Source organism: Lonchura striata, chromosome 12 (assembly GCF_046129695.1).
Source record: "Lonchura striata isolate bLonStr1 chromosome 12, bLonStr1.mat, whole genome shotgun sequence".
NCBI classification, from domain to species: domain Eukaryota; kingdom Metazoa; phylum Chordata; class Aves; order Passeriformes; family Estrildidae; genus Lonchura; species Lonchura striata.
Genome location: NC_134614.1, coordinates 19,776,585 through 19,797,901, shown reverse-complemented (window position 1 = coordinate 19,797,901; position 21,317 = coordinate 19,776,585). Strand labels below are relative to the sequence as shown.

The window sequence follows — 21,317 nt, the reverse complement described above, 5'->3', positions numbered from 1 at the left end:
ATACTGGCTCCTGTTAAAGGTTAATAGTGAGATAACAAATGATTTAAGGCAAAACCCTGACCCTATTAAAATTAATGGAAAAATTAATTGACTACACTGGAGACAGGACTTCAGCCAAAGGCTTCTTTATGGCTTGAAGATTAGGAAGGAGAGGCAGTATGTCTGGAGACGTGGTCTGCCCCCATAAAGCTGGTGGGAGTCCTGCCACTGCCCTCAAAGGGATCACTGCAGGTTTTTTGTGTCTGTGTGAGCCAGACTGTGGTGTTATGGCAGGAACCACTGGCTGCCGTGGCTGGTGTGAGCAGAGACTGGGGAAACACGAGATTTTGGACCCAGAGCTGACCCACTGGGCATTGCAGGAGGCATCAGTGAGTGCAGAGGGGAGGGCTGCTTTGCTCGGAGGCAGAGGAGCTGCTGGGGAGGCACACAGTGGGGTGGGATGTGCCAGTGGGTTGGGGCAATGCTTCCCTTCCTCAGATCTTCACTGGTGGGACAGTGGAGCATTTCCAATCCTCATCCATCAGTTTCACCCTGAGCACGTCCCACCATGGGACACTGAGTGATGGCACCCACACTGGTCAGGGCAGACCTGTGGGTTGCAGACAGGCTCCCCAGAATGTGCATCATGATGTTTTTGGAGATCTGTGCAGATTGTTTAAAAAGCTCCCCCAGCAGTGCTGGTATAGCCCCAAAGTTCTGTCTGTTATTTTCCTGCTTATTCCTTCAAGTTCTAAGTGGCTCCAAGTGCTGGAACATGATGAAGCTTTGCTCTCCCAACAGACACACCAGGAAACTCTGAGGTCATTTAAACCATTATAACTTTTTCCCTCTTCCCCCCAGCTGCATGCAGGCCCCTTCCTTCCAGAAGGACAGGCAAAGGCTTTTATTTTCCTGAGATGTGCCTGGCTAGGGCAGCTCCTTATTGCAAGACATTCTTGCATGTGATTTCAAATTTTGATCAGGCTGTGCACATTCAGGGCCAGACATAAGCTGGCTGGTTGTACCAAAGTCAGTGAAGCAGTGCTGATCTGAGGAGCTGATCCTAAATGCCTTCAGAACCAAAGGAAAAAACCCACTTAAATGCTAATGAAAACCTGAAGTGTAGGGGCTCAGTATTAAGCTTTGATATCTCTTACAGGCTTATGAGTTACAGAAGAGAAGTTTGGATTAAAAAAACAGAACCTTTGCAAGAAATTAGTGGTGATGCTTTAATGGGTGGTTAAGTGCAGTTCAGGTAGGGATTTGAACATGGAATCCTTCAAAGATCCAGGTTTGTGCACCTGGAAAGCAGAGCTGCTGCTTCTGTGCCACTGCCAAAAGCAGGATGGAAGCATTTTGGGATGCCCTCAGGGCACAGGCTTTGTGAAGTCAGTGTGCAAAGGGACAGCATTGCCTTCTGGGAGAGGGAATTTTGCTTTTTATTATCTATATTATTTTCTTCAGTGCTCTGACTGCCTGAGCCGCTGTGGTATGCCTGTTTCAGGAATAAATGAGCCAGTTTTTATAATCTATGTACTAATGATGTGCCTCAGTCCAATTTCTCATTTTTCAAACTGCAGGTTTAAGGCTGTGTGCTGGCCATTTATGTAGTGAAAATGGTTCCCCTTTCTCTCATCACTGGATGCATCAATATAGGTGTTTTTTTCCTGCCTATAAAATACCTTTTGGAGCTATTCATCTGCCAGTGAAGTTTAATTTTATATAGTTACCCTGCCAGGAGCTCATGGAAATAACATGCACAGTTCAGTGCATCTGGGACCAAATCCCTGGTGTCACACTGGGATATTTCCAGTAGCACCCAGGCCTGAACAAAAGGGTTTATCCTGGGAGGAAGGAAAGAAGAGAACTGGGGAGAGAGGTTTGCTCCTTCCAAAAGACTTCTCATGGAATTCAGAGCATTAAAGGTGTGAAGCCTTGCTGGATGTGGATGATTTTAAAGCTTTGCTGATGAGTATTTAGGAGGCTGCAGGAGCCTGGCTCAGCCCCCTGTCCCTGGGCAGGTTGCACTTAGTGGTGCAGTGTGTCTGCACGCTGGGGCTGCTGAGCCCAAACCGTGGCACATCCCCAGGGAGAGCAGCTGGGATGCAGGCACAGGGCTCTGAGCCTGTCACTGCTCCCAGTTTTGTCTTAATTATTGTCAGAATCTGTGCTATTGATGATTCTGAGATTGTAGAAAGTCTCTGTCTTTCTGCCCCACTGCCAAAGCAGAAGCCATAATTGGTCTGTGCTGGTTTCCAGGTTGTTTATTCTGTTGATCTCTCACATGTTCTGCTGCCCTGCCCAGCTCTGTCCTGCAGGGCAGCGTGTGGGGCTCTGCCCTCAGTGGGATGTGACAAACATTAAATACCAGAAACTCCCTGGGCTGCATTTACAATAACGTGCCAATATCTGTCACCTACGTTGGACAGTGTGTCCCCAGCCTGAACCAACAGAAAAACGCCAACACCACAGTGAGACATGGAGGGCATGAAGAAGGAGAAAAAGGACAAGGCACACCCAATTTCCTCCATCTTGTCCCCTTTGGACCCCTCATCTAGAATCCTAAAATTTTACTTTTGCACCCGTGCCACACTTAATTATTACTGATATCAAACAGAGCTGGTAATTGATCCTGTAAGATTGAAAACTCTTTTCCATGGGCAGAGATCACAGCCAGTGTCTCTGGGGGCTCTGTCCAGGGGGGTTCCTGACCCCTGCCAGGGTCCCAGGGCAGCCAGGGCAGAGAGAGGGAAGCTCTGGATTCCCACAAATTATGTGCAGCTTGCGTGTAATCCTCTCTTCTTTGGCCAGAGAATTTGTAGGCTTTGGGGTTTGTTGGCTCTTTTTGTTTTGTTTTTTTTAATTTTTTTATTTTCTTTTCTTTCTGTAGACCTTAAAACAAAAAAAGGCTTAAAAATAGAAGTCAGTGACAGATAGAGCAAGTGATTTCTTTGTAACTTGCCCAGTTCTGAGAGGGAGAGATCTGACCTGGAGGGAATACATCACATTGGGGTTTGCTCCTGACCCAGACCCTTCATGATTCTCCAATTCCTAAGCTTCCCTTCAGGAGATGTCTTATTCTGACAGCTTTTTTATTTTATTTTATTTTGTTTTCTTTTTTTTTTTTTTGGCATAATGGTGGGGTATTTTTTTTTTCTTTTTGAGATTTCCTGTTTACACCCTGTCTAATTACTAATTTTCTTATTTTTTCCTAACGGGATGACACACATGGATGTCTAAAAATATTGCATGTAACAACCAGCTTTGCATAAGGAGGATGTTTCTGTCCAAGAGAAATAGCATAAATATCCTGCATGTGCTTTTTTCCCAAATAAACATTCAGGCTCAGGATATTATAGGGAATTGGTCTAAGTAACCAAGAAGTAGGTTTTTTTCTCTGCCTTGCTGATTTTCTTTTTAAAGGATGGATGTTCTGGAAAATCTGCTTTGATGATTTTAGGTGGAGAATTTGTCACATTTTTTTGTGATAAAAAGGGAGGACAACATGTTGTTTCCTCCCAGCTAATGAAACCTTTATGATAATGCTAATTTTCTATGTAGAGCTACAATCTCACCATATGCTTTAATTTCCACACATGGATATTCTGAGAATTGTTTGTTTCCCTTCATTATCTGCCTTTTTTACTGAAGATTTGGGTGAATCAGGTTCTTGCTGACAGCCTGTAAATTAGGAGAACTGCAGTGGAAAGTCTTCATCTCCTTTCAACCCTCTCAGTTTTTGAGGTTTTGCTGCTTACCTGTGTATAGAGGATACAAGTGAATTTGGGATGCTGGATTTTTATTGTTTCCCAGTCTCTCAGTATGGTTTTACCAAAAATAGGGCTGTGTACTGTCTCTCTCCTAATTTCCTGTTGGGAATGAGATGAGACACAGAGATGCTTCATGAATTTTCCGCTGCTACTTTTACTGGATAATAGCTCAAATATTAGCAGGCTTTTAAAAATAACTAAGATGACCAATTTGGAGTCATGTTGCAAAAATTGTTCATTTGTACAGACAATGCCAAATCAGTGAGAATAAGGTGAAAACAGATGTGTGTGTGTATAAATATCTCAAGACTGTTCAACCCAGCTATTGACTGAGGCAGACAGCTGTGCTCATCTCATGATGGACTGGTCCAACACATAGAAAATCAATTATATTGTTCAGATTAGCAGGGCATCCTGAATTAAAGATGAAAGGAAACGTATCAGTAAGGGCTCCAGGGCTTTGGGTCTTTGAGGAGCCTGGTGCCCTGGGAATTGGGACACAGCACAAGTCCCTTCCCGCAGCCTGAGGAAACAGACCTGCAAGCAAATGTGCTGTGGGGAATAAATCAAATAAATCATACCAGTGTCATTGGGGGAATTAAAAAGAAGTCCTTTGGCTCCAGGAGCTCAGAGTCTCCAGTTGCTGAGCTGGAGGCACCTTTCCCTGGCCAAAATCCAATTGATGAAAGTGATGGAAGCCTCTTTATTGAAGCGCTCCAGCTTTTCTCCGTGCAAGAGAATGGGGCCAGGTTATTGGTACCTGTGACTGTGCTGTGCCACAGGCATGTCACTCCTGGGGATTGACACTCCAAAGCTTATGAGGTGAGCTTGCAGCAGCAATAGCTTCCAAAGCTTTTTTCTCCTGCACAGAAAAGGGCTGTGAAATGTGAGTGCTGCCCTGTGCCTCGGAGCGCTGTCTGCACAGGGAGGCAGCTGGATGTGAGAATTGTCTCCTGGACATGACCTCTCTGGTGGGCGACATTCCTGATGTAGGATGGGCTTGTGCTTCCCTGTGGTAGTAATCTGGAGTGATTTTCATCTGATTGGAAGAACAGGGTGAGCCAAGTGATGTGGTCTCTGCCCCGTCAGGAATGGGGTGGGGATACTTGGAGTGAGCTCCTGCACAGCTGCAGGAACCAGGGTGCTGGGGCTGCAGCTTTGGGTGTGCAGGAGGAGGAGGAGAAGGGCTCTGACTGTCCAGGCTTTGTTTTGGGATTGGAGCCTACAGATGCAAAGCTGATGGTCACACCAGCAGATCTGTGTTCCTTGAGCAAGCTGTGGTGCCACACAGTGAGTATCCCTGTGTCTCATCCTGGCTGGAGAAGGTGTCTTAGCAGGAATGTAGCCCTCAGGTGTTCAGGAATGGGATGGGGGGTTGCAGAAGGGTGCAAGCAGCTCTTCTTGGAGCTACAGCCACAGGCATCTCATAGCTCTGGACATTGCTGTCCTGTGGCTTTGTCCATGGGATGAAGTGTTCCTGGGATGACACCAGCCTGGGATGCAGGTGGGGCACAGCAAAGGCATTTCACAGTGCTTTGTCACTGGGACCTTGGCATCTTCTTGGCAACTTTGACTGAGCTTTCCACCACTCTGGGAAGTGGATGTGGGACTTCTGAGGAAAGATTCCTGGTGTCTCAGGTTTTAAAAGCTGTTTGTGTCTATATTTGTAAATGTGACTTCTAAGCTGTTTTCTTATGTTGTTTCATCAATAAAATCAGGGATAATTATACCTTGCCTATCTTCAGGGCTGTTATGAGTTTTATTTACTTTTTAGGTGCTTTTCAGTTACCTTGGATAGCTAAAATGAAGCACAGATGATGCTTGGTATTTCTTTCATGTTTTAATCCTTCCAGATACCTTTCTTTCTCCTCAGCACGAGGCTTTGTGGATGTGTTTGCTCTAACAGAAACCTTTTTTACTTAACAACAGACTAGTGAGGCAATTAAAACAGTCAGAAGTGATTGATGTGATTTCACTGGGTGAAAGCTAAAGCAGCTCACAATTAAATGATGGCAACCCTCATGCTATCTCAGAGCAACAGATGGGGAATGATTTAAAAACACTATTGGATCCGACACTTCGCAGCATGGGCAGATTGGTAACTGTGTCAGAGCCAGAAATGCGCTCCACCTTGAAGGGTGCGCTGATGAAATGATTAATTGATGCTAATGGGCAACTTAGTTATGAGCCTGCCATGGCAGCCCTTCAGCTCTTAGGAACAAATGGACCTGGAGTGGATCATAATGGGTTTAAGGGCTCTGGGTGCTGAGTTTGGGCAGCAGAGAAATCTCTGGGGGTGTGCCCCAAGGTGTGCAGCTCTGCTTCCAAAACCCGAGGGGTGAATTGCTGGAGGTGGTACCTTGCTGGGAGTGCAGGGCTGGGGGATGATGCTCTGCAGGGTGCAGCACCGAGGGATGCAGCTGTGAGATCACTGCTGCCTCTGGGGCGCAGCAGCCTTGTGCCCTGAGCTGCTGCGTGCACCGTGCACACTGCTCATCTGGCACTTCTGTACAAATTCATGTTCGTAGCAGTGAGGCAGAGAAAGGAAGGGATTTCTGTCCCCTAGACTCGTTCTGCAAACGCTCCTTGTGCCAGCCCTGCTGTTTTGGTGGGTGGTGATGCTGGGGTGCAGATGCTGCAGCTCAGTTTTCTGGGACGCTTTGGGGAGTTGTGCCTGCAGAGGCTCATCTCTGACCTCCTCAGGAGGCCACTCCTGTCGTTTTTTGGTCAAAATGAGCTCAATTAGTTGGGACAATGGAGCTTTGTTGATTTGGGCTGGTGACAGAAGGGCTGGCTAGTGACACAGGCGGCTGTCTCAGCTGTGAGGTCTCTGCGGCCGTACTGCAATCACGCAGAAATTGTGTTTATTTTCAAGTCTCTGCAAGGCCTGGGTGTGCAGCGTGCACAGGGGCAGGAGGTGATGAGAGGGGCTGATGGCTCTACAGCTCAGCACTGTCCTTGTCCCTATCCCTGCGGAGCCAGAGGGATGTGAGAGGGGAAACCATCGCGTGTTACTGTTTAATCCCTCTGGCAGCCCCTGTCTAAGCAAACCACCCCCAGCCTCTGCTCACAGCTCACAATTTATAGTCAGCTGGAAGCTTGTGCTGTCAGGAAAATGAGTTACTTTGAGTCTGGGAGAACAAATAGAAAAGCCAGGTTTCCTTCACCAGCTCTCACCCAGAGAGTGTTGCAAAGCTAGTCCTCACTAGAGCTGCTGAAAGGCCCAGAATTAGAACAGATATTAAATAATGTAAAAGCTTTCATTGAAATGTATTAGATTTCAAAGGGCAGATACTAAAAGGGCATAATGGGCAGCTATTTCTGAGTTGCTCGCCTCCTAAAGAGGGGAAGAGACTTAGTTTGCAGGAGATAAATGTGACATGAAAGAAGTAGTTCAGATATAGCATCAGAGGTAAAGCTCATCCTGTTCTTAGTGATGCAGTTCAAGCACCTTCTTGATGTGTGCAGCTCCTATGTAAGAATCCCATGGAGGTGATGACTTTCAATAGCTGCCCAAGTGAAAATGTTACTGTGCTGGTGGAGATTCCATCTGTTCTAGACACAGTCAATGGACCAAATCTGGGCTGACCCATCTGCAGGGAGGGTTGGATGGATCTGGGTTTCCTGGGTCCCTGATCATCTCCTCCTCACCAGAGCAAAAATCCAAGGCTGTGGCGCTGGCCAGGCTGGTTCATCCTCACATTTAATTCTCACAGCATTTATGTTTTTTTTTATCTGATCCTGAGTGCTGCTAAGCACCCTTAATTCCAGTTTGGAGTTGACAGGAACTGCGAGTGCTGAGGCAGCTCCCCAGATGGAGTTCTCGGAGAAGGACTCTCAGCTCTGGTATCTCCTAATCCATCAAAATCAGCTACTTGCTCCACATTCCCTTGTCCCCAAGCCACACATGCTCTGGTGCAAGCCAGGAATGCTGTCCTTCCTGACGGGCTGTGCTGCTGTCTTTGCAGATGACCGAGGGCCGGCACTGCCAGGTGCATCTCCTCGATGACAGGAACTTGGAGCTGCTGGTTCAGGTACAGACCTCACTCTTTTGGGGACTGGCAGCAGTGCCAGATTTCTCTGTTTGTTTTCTTTTGGGGGCTGAAGTGAGTTAGTTATGCTAGAAAAGCTCACAGGAGTGGAATAGGCATGCTGAGGCAACGTGTGCTTCTCCTGACACCTGGATTAGCTGAAGGATTTCCCCGTGCAATGTGGGCAAAATATCTGCCATCAGTTCTGTATTCACTTTTTGTGTTCACCAAAAGGATATTAAACACACCCCTTGTGGTGTTTGGTTTTTTTTTTTTTTGTTTGTTTGTTTTTTGTTTTTTTTTTTTTGTCATTTAGATGGGAAGAAAACTCTGTGGTTTTGAGGATGTTTTTTTCCCATAACAGAACTAAAAGCATGAGATCCTCCACTACAAAATATTTTCCTAATTGAAAAATCCTTCCTTCTCCAAGTGCAAGAAAGCCTGGGATGCTGTCTTCTCCCCCAGAAAGAGGAAAGCAGCACTCAGTCTGTGCCCTTCAGCTTAATGTCATAGATTAAGCACAGAATTACTCCACACATCCCACACAGCTCCATTGAGACACCCTGAGTCTGATATGCCACTTCTGTATTCAGTTGTACAACAGGGTTTTAGCATGGCCATGTGTACTTAAATGTCGATATTTGCACAGAAAAAAAAAAAAATTACTAAAAGCCTGGACTGAAATTAATAAAATTATTTTTTCTCTCAATAGCCCAAACTTTTGTCACGGGAGTTACTGGATCTGGTGGCCTCACACTTCAACCTGAAAGAAAAGGAATATTTTGGGATAACATTTATCGATGACACGTGAGTGTGTTTATTTAGTTTAAACAGCTGTGTCATTATTGCAATGTAAAACCTTATCTCTGATACCATGGCAGTTTGGCATGATGGAAAAATGACTTTTTCTTTCAAAGAAAGAGTTTCCTACCTTTTTCTTGTGCTGCTTGGCTGGGGAGAGGGGAAGGCACAAAATAGAAAATATTTGGAAAATATCTTCTGGGCACAAACCAGAAAATCCTTGTAAAATATTTTCCTGATGAGTTCACATTTCATATTTGTCTCACACAGTGAAAAAACTGATTCAGTGGTAATTTCCCATGTGAACACCCTCAGCTTTCCTCCTCTGCACTTTCAGTAACAACAGAAAGGTTTTTTTTATTTCCAAAATGAATTGCTCCCACTGCTTTGCACCTGAATCTTAAATACATTATTGAGCCTTTTAACCCCAAATTTCCCAAGCAGAGTGAGCTGTGAGGTTAGTCCTGCCCAGGAAGCACTTTCCTCTCTCTGAGCCTGGTGTGATGCTCTGCCCAGGCTCTGTTCCATGGCATTAACCCAGAGTCAGCTGGGTTAATTAATTGCAATGGCTCATCTCTCAGCAGGGCAGTGAAATGCATCCCCACATCTGCTGGCTGCAGGGCCGGTGTCTCCAGAGGAGTTACCTGCAGCTCCCCCAAACAGCTGGAGCAGAGGTGCTTAGGGCAGTGGGGACGTGGAGCTGTGCACTAATACAGCCCCTAAATAAACCTCTTGTCTAGTGGGAATAACATTGGTCCCTGCTGCTCTTGATTTATTAAAAAATATGGATATTGATCTAGTACCGATATCCAACTGTGATGGACAAAAACTCTCTAACAGTGTAAAGTTAGAAAGTCTGTGTTTATTGTGTGGGATAGCTCCCAAATCCACACCGCAGCTTCCAGGTGATTACAGAGTCTTTTTATCCATACAAGTATTGAATATACAAAATACCAATACATATTCATAATTTTGGTACATCCCATTCCCCACATCGTATGCTAATCACTCCAAAAGCCATTCAGCATGCGTGGTTTGTTCCTTGAAATGGGTCGGTGTCCCTTTCATGGGGAGGGGTCCCAAAATGAGGAAGTAAATTAAGTCTTCCTCATTCTGACCTTTCTACCTTTTCAATGCCAATATGACAAATGGTAGAACTCTCATTCCTTGTCTTCAATTGGTTTCAGAACAGAGCAGGCCCACTATTGTCTTAGCTTCCTAAAAGCTATTTGTCAGTTTGTGTATTCTTCATTATAAACCCAGCTAAATAAACATTGTGCTGACAATCAATCAATTATTAGTTAACTACTAACTCCTTACTTCATCTAGGCCTACTCATTTATTATTATTATTTTAATTAACTCTAGTAAGGCTTTTTTCTAAGTAAAATCTTAGCTCCTCTAAAATCTCTAAATTCCTTAACGTTTACATTTCACTCTCCATTGCCACGTTTTATGCAGCCCTGGATGGAAACCTCCACCTACAAATCCCATCAGAGGGATGGGGATGGGGCCACCCTGCTGAGGCACCTCCCATGTGCAGGAGCAGGACTGGCCCTGGGGACACCCTGGAGTTCATGGAGCTGATGGGAGCTGCTCCCCCGGGCCCTGACCCCAGCACTGTGTTATTTTTACCAGTCACTTACATCTTGGGCTATCCCTGGAATATTTTTGCCACATCCTTGTCCTTTCACTTGCTGGAAAATATTTTCCCCCAGCTATTCTGTAAATCCCTTGAGGATACTGTTTGTACTTGGTTTATTTTTTCCCCCAGAAAAGCTGCCATGAAATTCCTCTGGATGTTTTTGGTGGCTGGCACTGAGTCACAGTGAGGTTTAAAGTGCTGCCAGGGGATTATCTGAAAGCTGTTGGCTTACCCAGAAACTCCAGTGGGATTCCAGGACCTGCCTTGGTGTATGATGGAGGGAGTGGCCTCTGGAGGGCACCCATGGCTCAGCCTTGCAGGATTAAGGGTTGGGATAGGTAAAAAAAAAGGAAGTAATTTGATGAGATGTTTGCCTGCCTTGGAGCTGAGTCTTGAACGTTTTAAAGTAACACTTGGAGTAAACAGGGGCACTGAAAAGAACCAATTTCTGTATTTTCCATCCCAGTTTTTAACCTTCTCCCCAACCTGTTTCCATAGAGGTCAGAGTGTCTGGCTGCAGCTGGATCACCGTGTCCTGGACCATGACTTGCCCAAGAAACCAGGGCCAGCAACTTTGTACTTTGCTGTTAGGTGAGTAATTGTTTCCACCAAGCAAACATTACCACTTGGGTTTATTTATCACCAGAGGGTTTTGTTTAAAGGAACTGATTACAGATTTGATAAAGGAAATAAATATCAAAGCAATGTGTTATTTTTAGAAGATTAGACCCTGGCTAAGTGCTGCTCTCTTTTGTATTTAACTATGAAATAAAGTAGGTTGGAACCTATTACTAGGACATTATTCCTAGGGTGGGTTTGGGGTTTTTTTGTTGTTGTTTAAAACCTCGTATTTTAAATATCTTCTTTGCCTGACTTGTCTTTGAGTGTGCTAAATTGCAATACAGTTTATTCAAACAATTTCACTTACTTTTTTCCTTCTGTTTACTTAAGGGCTGTCTGTACTTTAAAGGGATTGCTGATGGCTGTTTTGCTCACAGCTTAACCACTCCCCAGGAAAGAATAAAATCCCTGTCAAAATGGTGATTTTGGCCAATGTAATTTCATTACTTTAGGGCTGTTGCTGGCAAAGCTCTGCTGGTTAAGGGCCTGAAAAAAACCCACAACCTACGAAACAGAGCTGCACTGGCAGAAAAGATCAAGCATCATATTCTTAATATTGTTGGAGTTTTTGTTTTCCTTGCAGCCTGTGAGGGAACGTGAGAGCAGGCTGACCTCATTTGCTTTTCAGATCTGGGTAAATTTATGCCTGGTGTGCTTAATTATCTGAAGCACTTCCAAGGCAGAGGCTCTTGTGTAGCTGGGTCAGTTGGCACTGGTGCCTCCCCATGTCCCCCGCTGGTCACCAGGGGAATGGGACAAACAAGTGGCACTTTGTTCTGGCTGAATACGTGCTGGTGTGTGATGGTGTCCAGAGCTCCTCTTCCACACTCAGCAGAAAGAAAAAGCTCCATTTATAAAGGGGTGATGGGCTCTTCACTATTTACACTGTTTGATCAAGATCTGGGAGGCCAAAACCTATGGCTGCCCAAGAAAGCTGTGAAAGCAATCCTATAACTTGAGCATTCTTTTGGTTGGAATTTATGCTGTTTGCTCCTGGTGTTCATTTTGGCCCTCTCTGTTGCAAGATGGTCCTCAACAGGACAGGGTGTGCAGAGGCTTGGGCAGGAGTTAATGTGTGAGGAGTGGGCTTGGAAAGATCAACTTTCAGAAGGGAATTTTAAGCCTGATTACTGTGGGGTGATGAGATCCAAAACAGGTAACCAAGGAGGTGGGCAGTGAGATGCAGAGCAGGAAGAGGGAGGTACAGAAATAATTAGCACTACAGAAACTGTCTGATCCATAGAAAATAGATATTCCAGCAGAAAAGCCACTTCAAAACCTGCAGTTTGCAGTTGCATTACTGGAAATGGAGGAATCTCCAGATTGCTGGTTTTTCTTCATTTCTTCTCATTCCTGAGCTTTTGGTGTTCAATAAGGAAATGTGATTATCCTTTGAGATTTTAATTATTGCCAGCTGGCATAAACTCAATCCAGTCACAGAGATTTTTTGGATTGTACACTCAGCTGAAGGGCTCTGTGATGCAGATTGAGGACTTTCAGAAATATCATTTTTGTTTCAAGACTGCTGACAGCATTGGAAGTTGAAGCAGAATGTGCACTTCATGGTGTTCCCAAATGTGCCTGCCATGCTCTGAACATCCTTTATCTCTGTGGTTCAGTGTTCCCCATCTGTACAGGGGTGATAAGAAGGTACAGCTTGTACCACAGAGGAAATAGAGCATAGAGACACAGCTGGGACTGGGGCAGTGCCCCCCTGTGCCCTCACCCTAAATCCACAGATCCTACAGCTTCCTGCTTTCTACCAGGAGTGCCTGGGAGCTGCCTCTCCTCAGAACCAGAACTGTCCTGATTCTGAGGGTAAGTCAGCCACACCTGACCCTGGCTGAAAGAAACTGGAAGTGCAAATGAAGTCATTAGCTGAGGAAAATCACTGCAAGGTGCAGTGAAGGCTTTAGCAGGCTGAGGAAGGTCCACTCTGGGAAGGGCTGGTCTGGCAGCAGGTTGGGAAAGGATGAAGAGTGTGGGTCCTGCTCTCTGCTCTGCATTTCTGAAGAGAAACACTCAAGGTATTTAAAGTAAAATTAAGGAAACCTGCTGGGGAAAAAAAAAAAAAATCAGGTGAGATCAAGAGAAGGTGGAAATACCTGTGGCTCGTAAAGTTCATGGGAAAAGGTGAGTCATGGAAATGTATAACAGCTTTTCAAATGTCTGGGGCAGGCTGCTGGGCTGCCCCTTGGACAGCCTGCATGCCTGTGAAATGGGTGAATTATCTGCAGAGGCATTCTGGAGAGTGCTTTGAAATTAATTTGATGGAACACACTGTAGGAATGTGAAATGTTAAAGCAATTACTATTTAATGTATCACTTTTCTGAAGTCACAGCATAAACATTGCAAACATTCCTAACACGTGTGGCAGGTCCCAGCTTTACTGCTCCCTGCCACGTGCTCTGTGCTGCTGCTGGGGACTTGTTCAGATGTCCTATAAACCCTCCATGCCAGGATGATCACCAGGGCAAAAGTCAGGGGATGGAGCTTGAGGCTCTCAGGAGCCTCAAGAGCAGCATGGGGGAGATTTTTCTGGTTCTGACTGCCCTGTGTGGGTCATCCAGCCCTCCCTGCTGTGAGGACAGGACATTGGGAGCCCTGGGTGATCTGAGGCTCTGGTGGTCCAGGTCTTTGCTTGGCTGTAAAAAAGTTGTGTCTCCTGCCTAGCATTTAGTGGGAGCATCTGGACCTGGAGCAAAGTTAAAGGTTTTTACTAACATTCTGCTCTCCTAGAAGGGGACTAACATTTTACTAACATTTCTGCCAGCAACCCCTGTCCTCCAGCAGAGTGTTGGACTGGCTTCCCCACCTGCAACACATTTGGAGTGGCTTTTTCCACTGTTGTGACTTCACCTGCAGTGGAGGGATGGGCTTCACTCCTGTAGCATTCAGGGGTTTTATCTCATTTGAAAAGTCATCAGATATCCAGGATCTATTGAACCAGAAGTCCCTGTTCACTGTGTGCTGTCAGGCTGTGATTTCTGCTTGTTCCCTACTAAAAGGCAGGAAATTAAGTGCAGTAGCTCATAGTTCCTCTGTGCTATTTTATTGCTAGAGAACAAAACACTGAGGAAATAAAATTACTTGGGAGGAAGATGAAACCTATTCAAGAGATAAACTCATGTTTTTGGTTCTTTTTTTAATTTTCAGGTTCTACATTGAAAGCATTTCCTTTCTCAAGGACAAAACTACAGTGGAGCTGTTTTTTCTGAATGCCAAGTCTTGTGTACACCAGGTAAGGCTTGGAGCTCCATGTGCATCTTTCTTCTATTGCTCCTTTGCCACATACTCAGTGCTGAGGACCTGATAGGAGCTGTGTCTTATTTCTAGAAGTAATTGAAGTATTAAAATCTCAGCGTGCTGACTCTCTCCTTGCCTTGAATGCTGATGCTTCATGCACATGAATGAGGCTGATGATGATTTCCCAGCCCTGCTGTGTGTTCAGTGCTCTACAATGAGTCTGAAATACTCAAAATCTTTTAAGTTACTTGAAATCTGGGTTGTAATTTCCCAGGTAGACTCTGCTCAGTGGCACATTCTCCTACACTCTACGTAGCAAACACTCAATGCAAGTGTCTCTTTACTGACTTTGAATCAAACTTGTCTTAAGAAGAAAAGGCCTGTGAGAGGAAGGTCCTGTGGTGTGAGTTTGGTCCCAAATTACTTTACTTCCTGCCTTAATTCAGTGAGATAGTCAAGTAACAGTAAATAGTAATAACAAATGTAAAGTAGCAATCACAACCAGTTGTTGGAATATTTTTTGTATTTACTTGCTGGCTGAAAAGCTTCCACTGTTTTCTTAAAATATTCAGATTGGTAAAATACAGGTTTTTAAAAGGCACATCAGGATGTGGTAATCAAAACCTTAAAGAATAAGGTTGATTTGCTGCAGGTACATCTTGGTCTGGAATAAGAGTGGTGTGACAGCCAACTTTGCCATGCCCCTACTCACAGCTGCAGTTCAGTGAACTTTACTCTGATGTTTCTGAGATTTTCCAGTTAATGTCAAACTCTGGTGCCTTTTGTTTTCATTCATGGTTCAAGTCTGAGAGGGTCACTTGGTTCTTACAACCTTTCCTTGGGAAACAATCCTGTATCACTGACTGCTGGTGGAGCTCGGTGTAGCCAGCCAAAGCTTTCACCTTTAATATGCTTCAGATTTTGGGGGATTCTTACTTAGGATCCAGTGTTCATTGTTTTATGAAAGCATATAGAAGTGGTTGATGGCAGAGCTGTGACTGTGCTTTGTACAGGAATTGCTTTCTGGAAGAGTGAGTGAAAGAAATTGGTGCATTTTTACGACATGCTCAAATTTGAAAGATGCTCAAAGAACTTGGGCCTCACTGGTTATGGTTATTAAAAAGCAAGTCTCCATTTGACATATCTGCCACTTAAAATGAAGGGTCTTGGCAGCCTGTAACCACCCTTAAATTGCTCCTTAACTGGAGCAGTTTAACAGCACAAATAATTTTAGAATTGGAAAATTGTTCTGGTTTTGGATGGAATGTGGAAAATGCCACTGCTATTGAAACAAACCCTACCCAATATTAACAAATTTGTGTGCCAGTATATGTGTTTATGTGTATTTATAAAGCTTATCGGAAAGAAAAGAAGAGAAGCATAAAAAAAGAAGTTTGAAGGCAGGCTGGCTCTTTTTTTTTTTTTTTCCCTATGGCCTGCAAGTTGTGGTGCTCTAATTGTAGCAACCCAAAGTGTGGCATCCCTGTTCCTGCAAGCAGAACTGCCAGAAGCAGGGAGTTTCTGTTGTGTCCAGTTTCTGTGGGCAGCAGAGGGATGAGGATGAGGAGCATCACTTCCTCCTGGGAGAAGGATCTCTGGGCAGCACCAGGTGATTCAGCAGCCAGCGAGACCTGGGGAGGCTTGGCTCTGCCTGCAGCCCTCTCTGTGCTGGCACTTTCACAGCCCAGCTCAAGCCTGTGGCTCCTTCAGCAGGAGCCAGTTCATCCACTCTCAAGTAGCTTTTAACCTTCCAATTAACTCTTGTAAAAATATTCTGTTCTACGTGACAAGCCTCGGGTCAGTCTCTAGGGCATGTGGGGCCATCCTAAACCCCTGGGATAGGGACAGGAGGAGACACAAAGGTCCCTCAGATGTGCTCCCACAGCCTGCCCTCTCCCCTGGTGCTGCTGGCTCCTTTGTGGGGCAGGGAAGGAGCTGGGGGATGTCTGAATAGGAGCATCCCCAGCTCCATGAGGCAAGTGGCTGATGCTCACTGATGACAGCCAGGAATGTTCCCTGGCGTTTCTCAGTTGTTAATCCAGCTCCAGGAGGTTAGACCTGCCTCAGCTTGGCTTTTGTTTTGATTTTTTTTTTCCCCCCTCATTCCTTTCCTTTCCTTGCTGTATTCTTGGAGTGAGGAAGCCCCAGTGCCCCAGTCAAAAAGCAGGAGCCCACACCCAGCCCATGTGCTCAGGAGAGCTCCCAGAGCAAGCCCTGCCAGGCAATAGCCTAACCTGGATCTCTGCAGGAAGCCTCTGCTCTGTGTGGGCCAGGAATGTGGTTTTGGGACAGATGCTGCAATCCCTGGGGTGTGCTAAGGCCTGTGTGGATATGATTGCTTAAAAGTCACCCATGGTTTTTTGCTTTCATAAAGGTGTTTCCAAAGTTTTCACTGCAGCTTTTCCCCATAGGGGAAACCCAAATCCAGGGTGGTGCAAATGCCTGATGCTTGAGTGCTCTTGTGACATTCCTGACACTGGCATGTGTTGACAGCACAGCATTGTTTGGGTACCTGTGCTCCCTTGGCTTCTGTCTTTAGAGGACAGTGATGTTTTTCTGAGCAGAGAGGAGAGGGTGATGCTGCCCTGCATGTGCCATGGGCATGGCAGTGCTCCTGCTGGCATGTGGGACACACCAGGAGAGCCAGACAAAGGCTTGGGCAAGCAGAGCCAGCACAATGGCAAAGCTCTGTGCCAGCCCTTCCCGTGGAGGGGATTTATCCTTGGCTTACAAGTGCAGAGGCTGCATCAGAAATGTATTTACAGTATTCTTTGAGATGTCTGTGTGTGAAATCCTGTAAGTGGCTGTGTCTAATCAAAGAGAATGGAATCCCCCTAAGAAAGTCCAGCACCTCTGGGGTCAGGCTAGAGCTGCTGGGCAGTGTGTGCTAGCCATCTTGTACCAGATGAATAAAAATCTAGGGTAAATACTATAGCATGTTACTATATTCTTGGTTACATAATATATTACAAAATAAGATTATGAGTAATAAAAAATGAAATCAAAACCTGTGTGACAGCTCTGAAAAGGGTGAAGGCTTGCTTGGTGTTCTGCAGTGCATGATTCCCTTCCTCACCTTTCAACCCCACATTCCTTCTTGCAAATCTCTCTCCTCCTTTCTGCAAATCAGGTACTGCTTCACCCTGCCAGGACTTGGAGGAAACTGGGGCTTGTGCATTTTGCAATCTCTGTAGACATTTTGGCAAGGAAGGGACAAGATAGAGAGTAAAATCTCAGCTGCCAAAAATATATATTTTTTTCTGCTCCCCACCCACTCCCCCACCTCTGTGCTCTTCTGTACAATCAAAGCTCCTTTGTGCCTCTGGGACCTTTGCTGGCACGTGCCAGGTTCATGCATCCTCTGTGACCTGTGCTGTTCTCTGTGTGGTCTCCTCTGCCTGTGAGCACCTGGGGGAGACCCCTTTGCCTGAAACAAAAGGGTTGAGACCTCATTTTTACTTTTGTGAAGCCTCCTTTGCATGTGAACAGAACACAAGATGTGCTGTTGCACTTGCAGAGCGCCTGGTGCCCCCTCACTGCACAAACCCTGGCATCCAGCTGAGGCAGCAAATGCTGCCAGAGCTCTCACCCTGCCCTCCTGTCATGTCAAGCTGCCCATTTTTCCCCTGCTCTGGTGCTGCAGTCCCCAGGCCCTTCAGTGCTGTGTGGTCCCAGCAGCTGCCTGGCTCCTGCTCTCCAGCATCCATGCTCCTGGAGCTTGGAGAAGTCACATCCATTGCCAGGAACAGCTTGGACCACCGAGCAGGAGGTGGGAGCTGGTGATAATCATATATCCAGGTCTCTGGAAGTGCATTGCAGTGACTTGGTTAAAAACTCGTTTATCCACATGTATTTTGGGAGAATGCAAAGGCTGGAGTTGCTTTGTGTACATCTGAGCTCTTGTTTATTACGTGCCTCTCTTTTCCAAGGCTTTGAGTATTGCTGACTGAGAAACTTCAGTGGTGACAGCTCCAGTTTAAAAACCTTCTCTCCCATCATTGATTCCAAGAAACTGGGTTAAAATTTATAGCTGGAATTTAGGAGAGTGGCAGCCTGGTGCAGTGGTTACCTGGAATGGATGTGTTTGCACAGGGAGCTCTGTAACGTGCTCAGTGTGTTATTGCACAGCCCATGACCATAGCTGGGATGCTTTCAGGGAGGTGGGTCAGAACTGGTCACGCACATGCTGATGATAAATTTGGAAAGATAAATTAGTCTTTTCTTCTTTTGAAACAGCCAAGTTTGGAAAAATAACACCCTACTTGGCTAACAAAGCACTGTCAAGTTTATTATGCATTAGGGCTAACCTCCATATAGCTCTGCAGCCATACAGTTGAGTCTTTGCCAGGCCTTAAAATATGTTCTGTAAACGAAGATCTTGGTCAAGCTGGCTGTGTTTCCCATTTCCTCTGTATCTCTGGGTGTTGGGGGGTTTATTTAAGTTCCCCTTTGTTTCAAGGACTTGTAAGAATTGTTTTACAAAAGGGAAAAGTTAAAGGAAATGTAAGTTTTCAGAGGAGTCTGTGACAGCTCCATGAACAGCAATGCTTGTGAGCACTTGGCAGCCTGAAGACCCAGTGCTTACCAAGAAACAGACCCCTGGTGTGAGCACAAAGCCTGGCTGGTTCCCAGCTCATGGGGAGCAAAGTGGTCATATATCAGAGAGTTCTTGAAAGTTTTATAATGGATATTTCCTAATTCTCCCCCACCTCAAGGGAGAGGGGAATGTTCCCTTGTAGCCTTGTAACACGGTCTGATCCTAGCCAAGGCTATTAAATACTCTCTGTCCATTGCCTGAGTTGGCTGTTCTGCTCCCAAAGACAGCACATGTACCCCGGGCTGAGGTTCAGCAGGATCAGCTGGCCTTTTCCTCCTCCAGGGCTGTTCTCTCCTGTGGATTCTGCCATGGCAGCCACCTCCATGGCCCAGCCTTCACAGCAGCATGTCAGCAGACGAGGAGGATGGAGCCTGTGAACAAAACATGACGGGAGGGGGAGGCAGGATCCCACGCCGATGTAGTTTGGCAGATCTCCATGGGGCCTCCCAGAGACCTCACATGGGGCTGTGCTGGTGCCTTTGGGCTGTGAGGGGCTTGGCCATGGTGTGGGGACAGTCCAGGGCCTCCTCTGAGAGTGCTGAGGTCGAGCCAAGTCCTTCTGTAAAGGGTGATGGTGCCCCAGGGACCTGTGAGGCTCTTGGGGAGGTGCAGGTTGTGTCCCAGCTGGGCTGGCCCATTGCTTAGGAAGACTCAGTTGATTTGCAGCCCGAGTTCTGTTCCTCACATCTCTGGATGCAGTCACCTCCTCCTGGGACTAACGACTGGGTTAATTGCCATGAAGAGTCCTGCACCTTTGATGTCCTGGCCACAGAGCAAAGATGCTGTGACAGCTCAGCCAGTTCTGTTGTTGTGTGTGTTGATATCTCACCCTGATGTTGGGGTAGGAAAGCAAAAGGCTGTGATTATATGTTAATGCTAATGACACTTGCTATGTACCCTGGCTTGCAAACTAGGGAAGTCTTTATGCCTTTCCCCATTCTCTGCTTTTACTCTTGTATTAATGAGAAAAAGCAGCAGTAAATATGTTCCTGCTGCACTGTGCAGGCAAGTCCTAGAGTAGCTGCTCCTGTCCCTGAAGTTTCATCTAAGTGAAACTTGGCTGAGGCACAAAAGTCAAAGGGAAATGGATGACAGTGGCTGGCAGAGACAGCAAAATAAAGAGTCTAACAGGGAAACCTGAAGCTGTCCCTTACCACAAGGCACTAACAGCATTTATTTTTGAGCTGGGTTGGCCTAAGCCCCTGAGGTGGGAAGCAGCAGGTCTGGCCAGGAAAGTGCTGTGCTGGCCTCTGCACATGCACTGAGCTGTGTTTGGTCTCAGGCTGTGCTCCCTTGTGCCTGGTGTGAAGGGCTGTGGGGTTCCATGCATGAAATGGAAAACATCATGGACCATCTAAATGTTGTGAAGCAGCTGTGAGGTTTTCTGAGCCACCCAGGCTGCAGGGCCCTGTGGGAGAAATGCGGCACAAGTGGAAATCTCAAGTGCTCCTCTGAGGAAGGTCAGGAGGAGCAGACTGCCATTTGCTCCTATAGCAGCTCGTATTCTGCTGCTTTTGTGCTTTGCTTTACCTCCCTGAGGTGCTGGAGGCAGACACATGCTCTGCTGTGCTTTTTCCAGCTTGGAGTTTGTCCTTGGGAATTGAGTCCCAGTTGGGATGCTCGGCAAAGCTTGGGGCAGCTGATGCAGAAGGGAGTGGGATGGAGCCTCCAGTGCATTGCAGGGCAGTGTGAGCAGCAGGTGACACCACCAGGCTCAGATCTAGGTGTGAGTGCTGGTAACTGGGACAGGCAGTCGGAAGCTGGAGTGACGTTCCCCCCCCTCACAGCCCCCTGAATTCTCAGGCTAGCCCAGAGATCCGAGGCTGTGAGGGGAGGAATATCAGGAGATGGCAGAGATTTCCAAAAGAGGCTCTTACCCCAGATATGTTGGTTCAGCTCTCTTTGTTCTGTGATGTCCTAGGGGAGAGTGGGGCACAAGAGGATGAACAGGGAATGTCAGGGGTCTGTACAGACTTTGGACAGGGTGGGCTTCCCTGGCTCTCCCCAAACCCCGTTGGGGCAGGAAGGAGGGTCCAGGGTTATCTGGTCAGAGTCACAGGGTCCCGGGGAAGGGGGCACAGAGTGCCCATGAGCTCGCTGTAACACTGGAGGTTCTCCATGTGCTGCCAGTGTTGTCTGTGCAGTAATTAATTCCCAGCACATCCACCCCAACAGGGCGAGTGACAGGATCTGCCTGACCTAGTTCCTTCTGCACAGCTTGTGTGGTGTAACAGGTTGTGGCCAACACCCACTGCCCTCCCCAGCCTGTCAAAAAAAAAAAGCCTTAAACACTGAAAAGCTGCTAAGCTTTCTGCACTGCTGGGATGTGCCAGCCCACCTCTCTGGCTGCCAGGACACACAGCAGGGATGCTGCATCCCTGGTGGGAAGTCACCTCAGTGCTGGGTGAGGGCACAGGGGAGCTGGCACTGCTTTGTTCACTTGGGATGGGTCCACACCCAGCTAATTGCCTGCCTGCCTTGGTTTGATCGTCTTGGAGACGTTTGGGACCTTTCTTTCCCTCCAACTAATTGTACCCTTCTTTCAGATTTTTTTAAAATCACCTTTCAGTAATCACTGGTAATTATATTCAGTCTTGTGGCTGTCTCAAGGCTATTCAATCATAGCG

General features: G+C 46.4%; 1 protein-coding gene across 1 annotated transcript in view; it reads left to right on the top strand.

Annotated features, from left to right (window-relative positions):
* FRMD4B (FERM domain containing 4B) overlaps positions 1-21,317 on the top strand; it is an 80,899-nt gene that overhangs the window by 12,959 nt on the left and 46,623 nt on the right. Inside the window, exons 2-5 of the mRNA XM_021550798.3 lie at positions 7,718-7,783; positions 8,493-8,587; positions 10,724-10,816; positions 14,004-14,088. Of these exons, the coding sequence (XP_021406473.2) occupies positions 7,718-7,783; positions 8,493-8,587; positions 10,724-10,816; positions 14,004-14,088 (339 nt within the window). The remainder of the gene's footprint in view (positions 1-7,717; positions 7,784-8,492; positions 8,588-10,723; positions 10,817-14,003; positions 14,089-21,317) is intronic.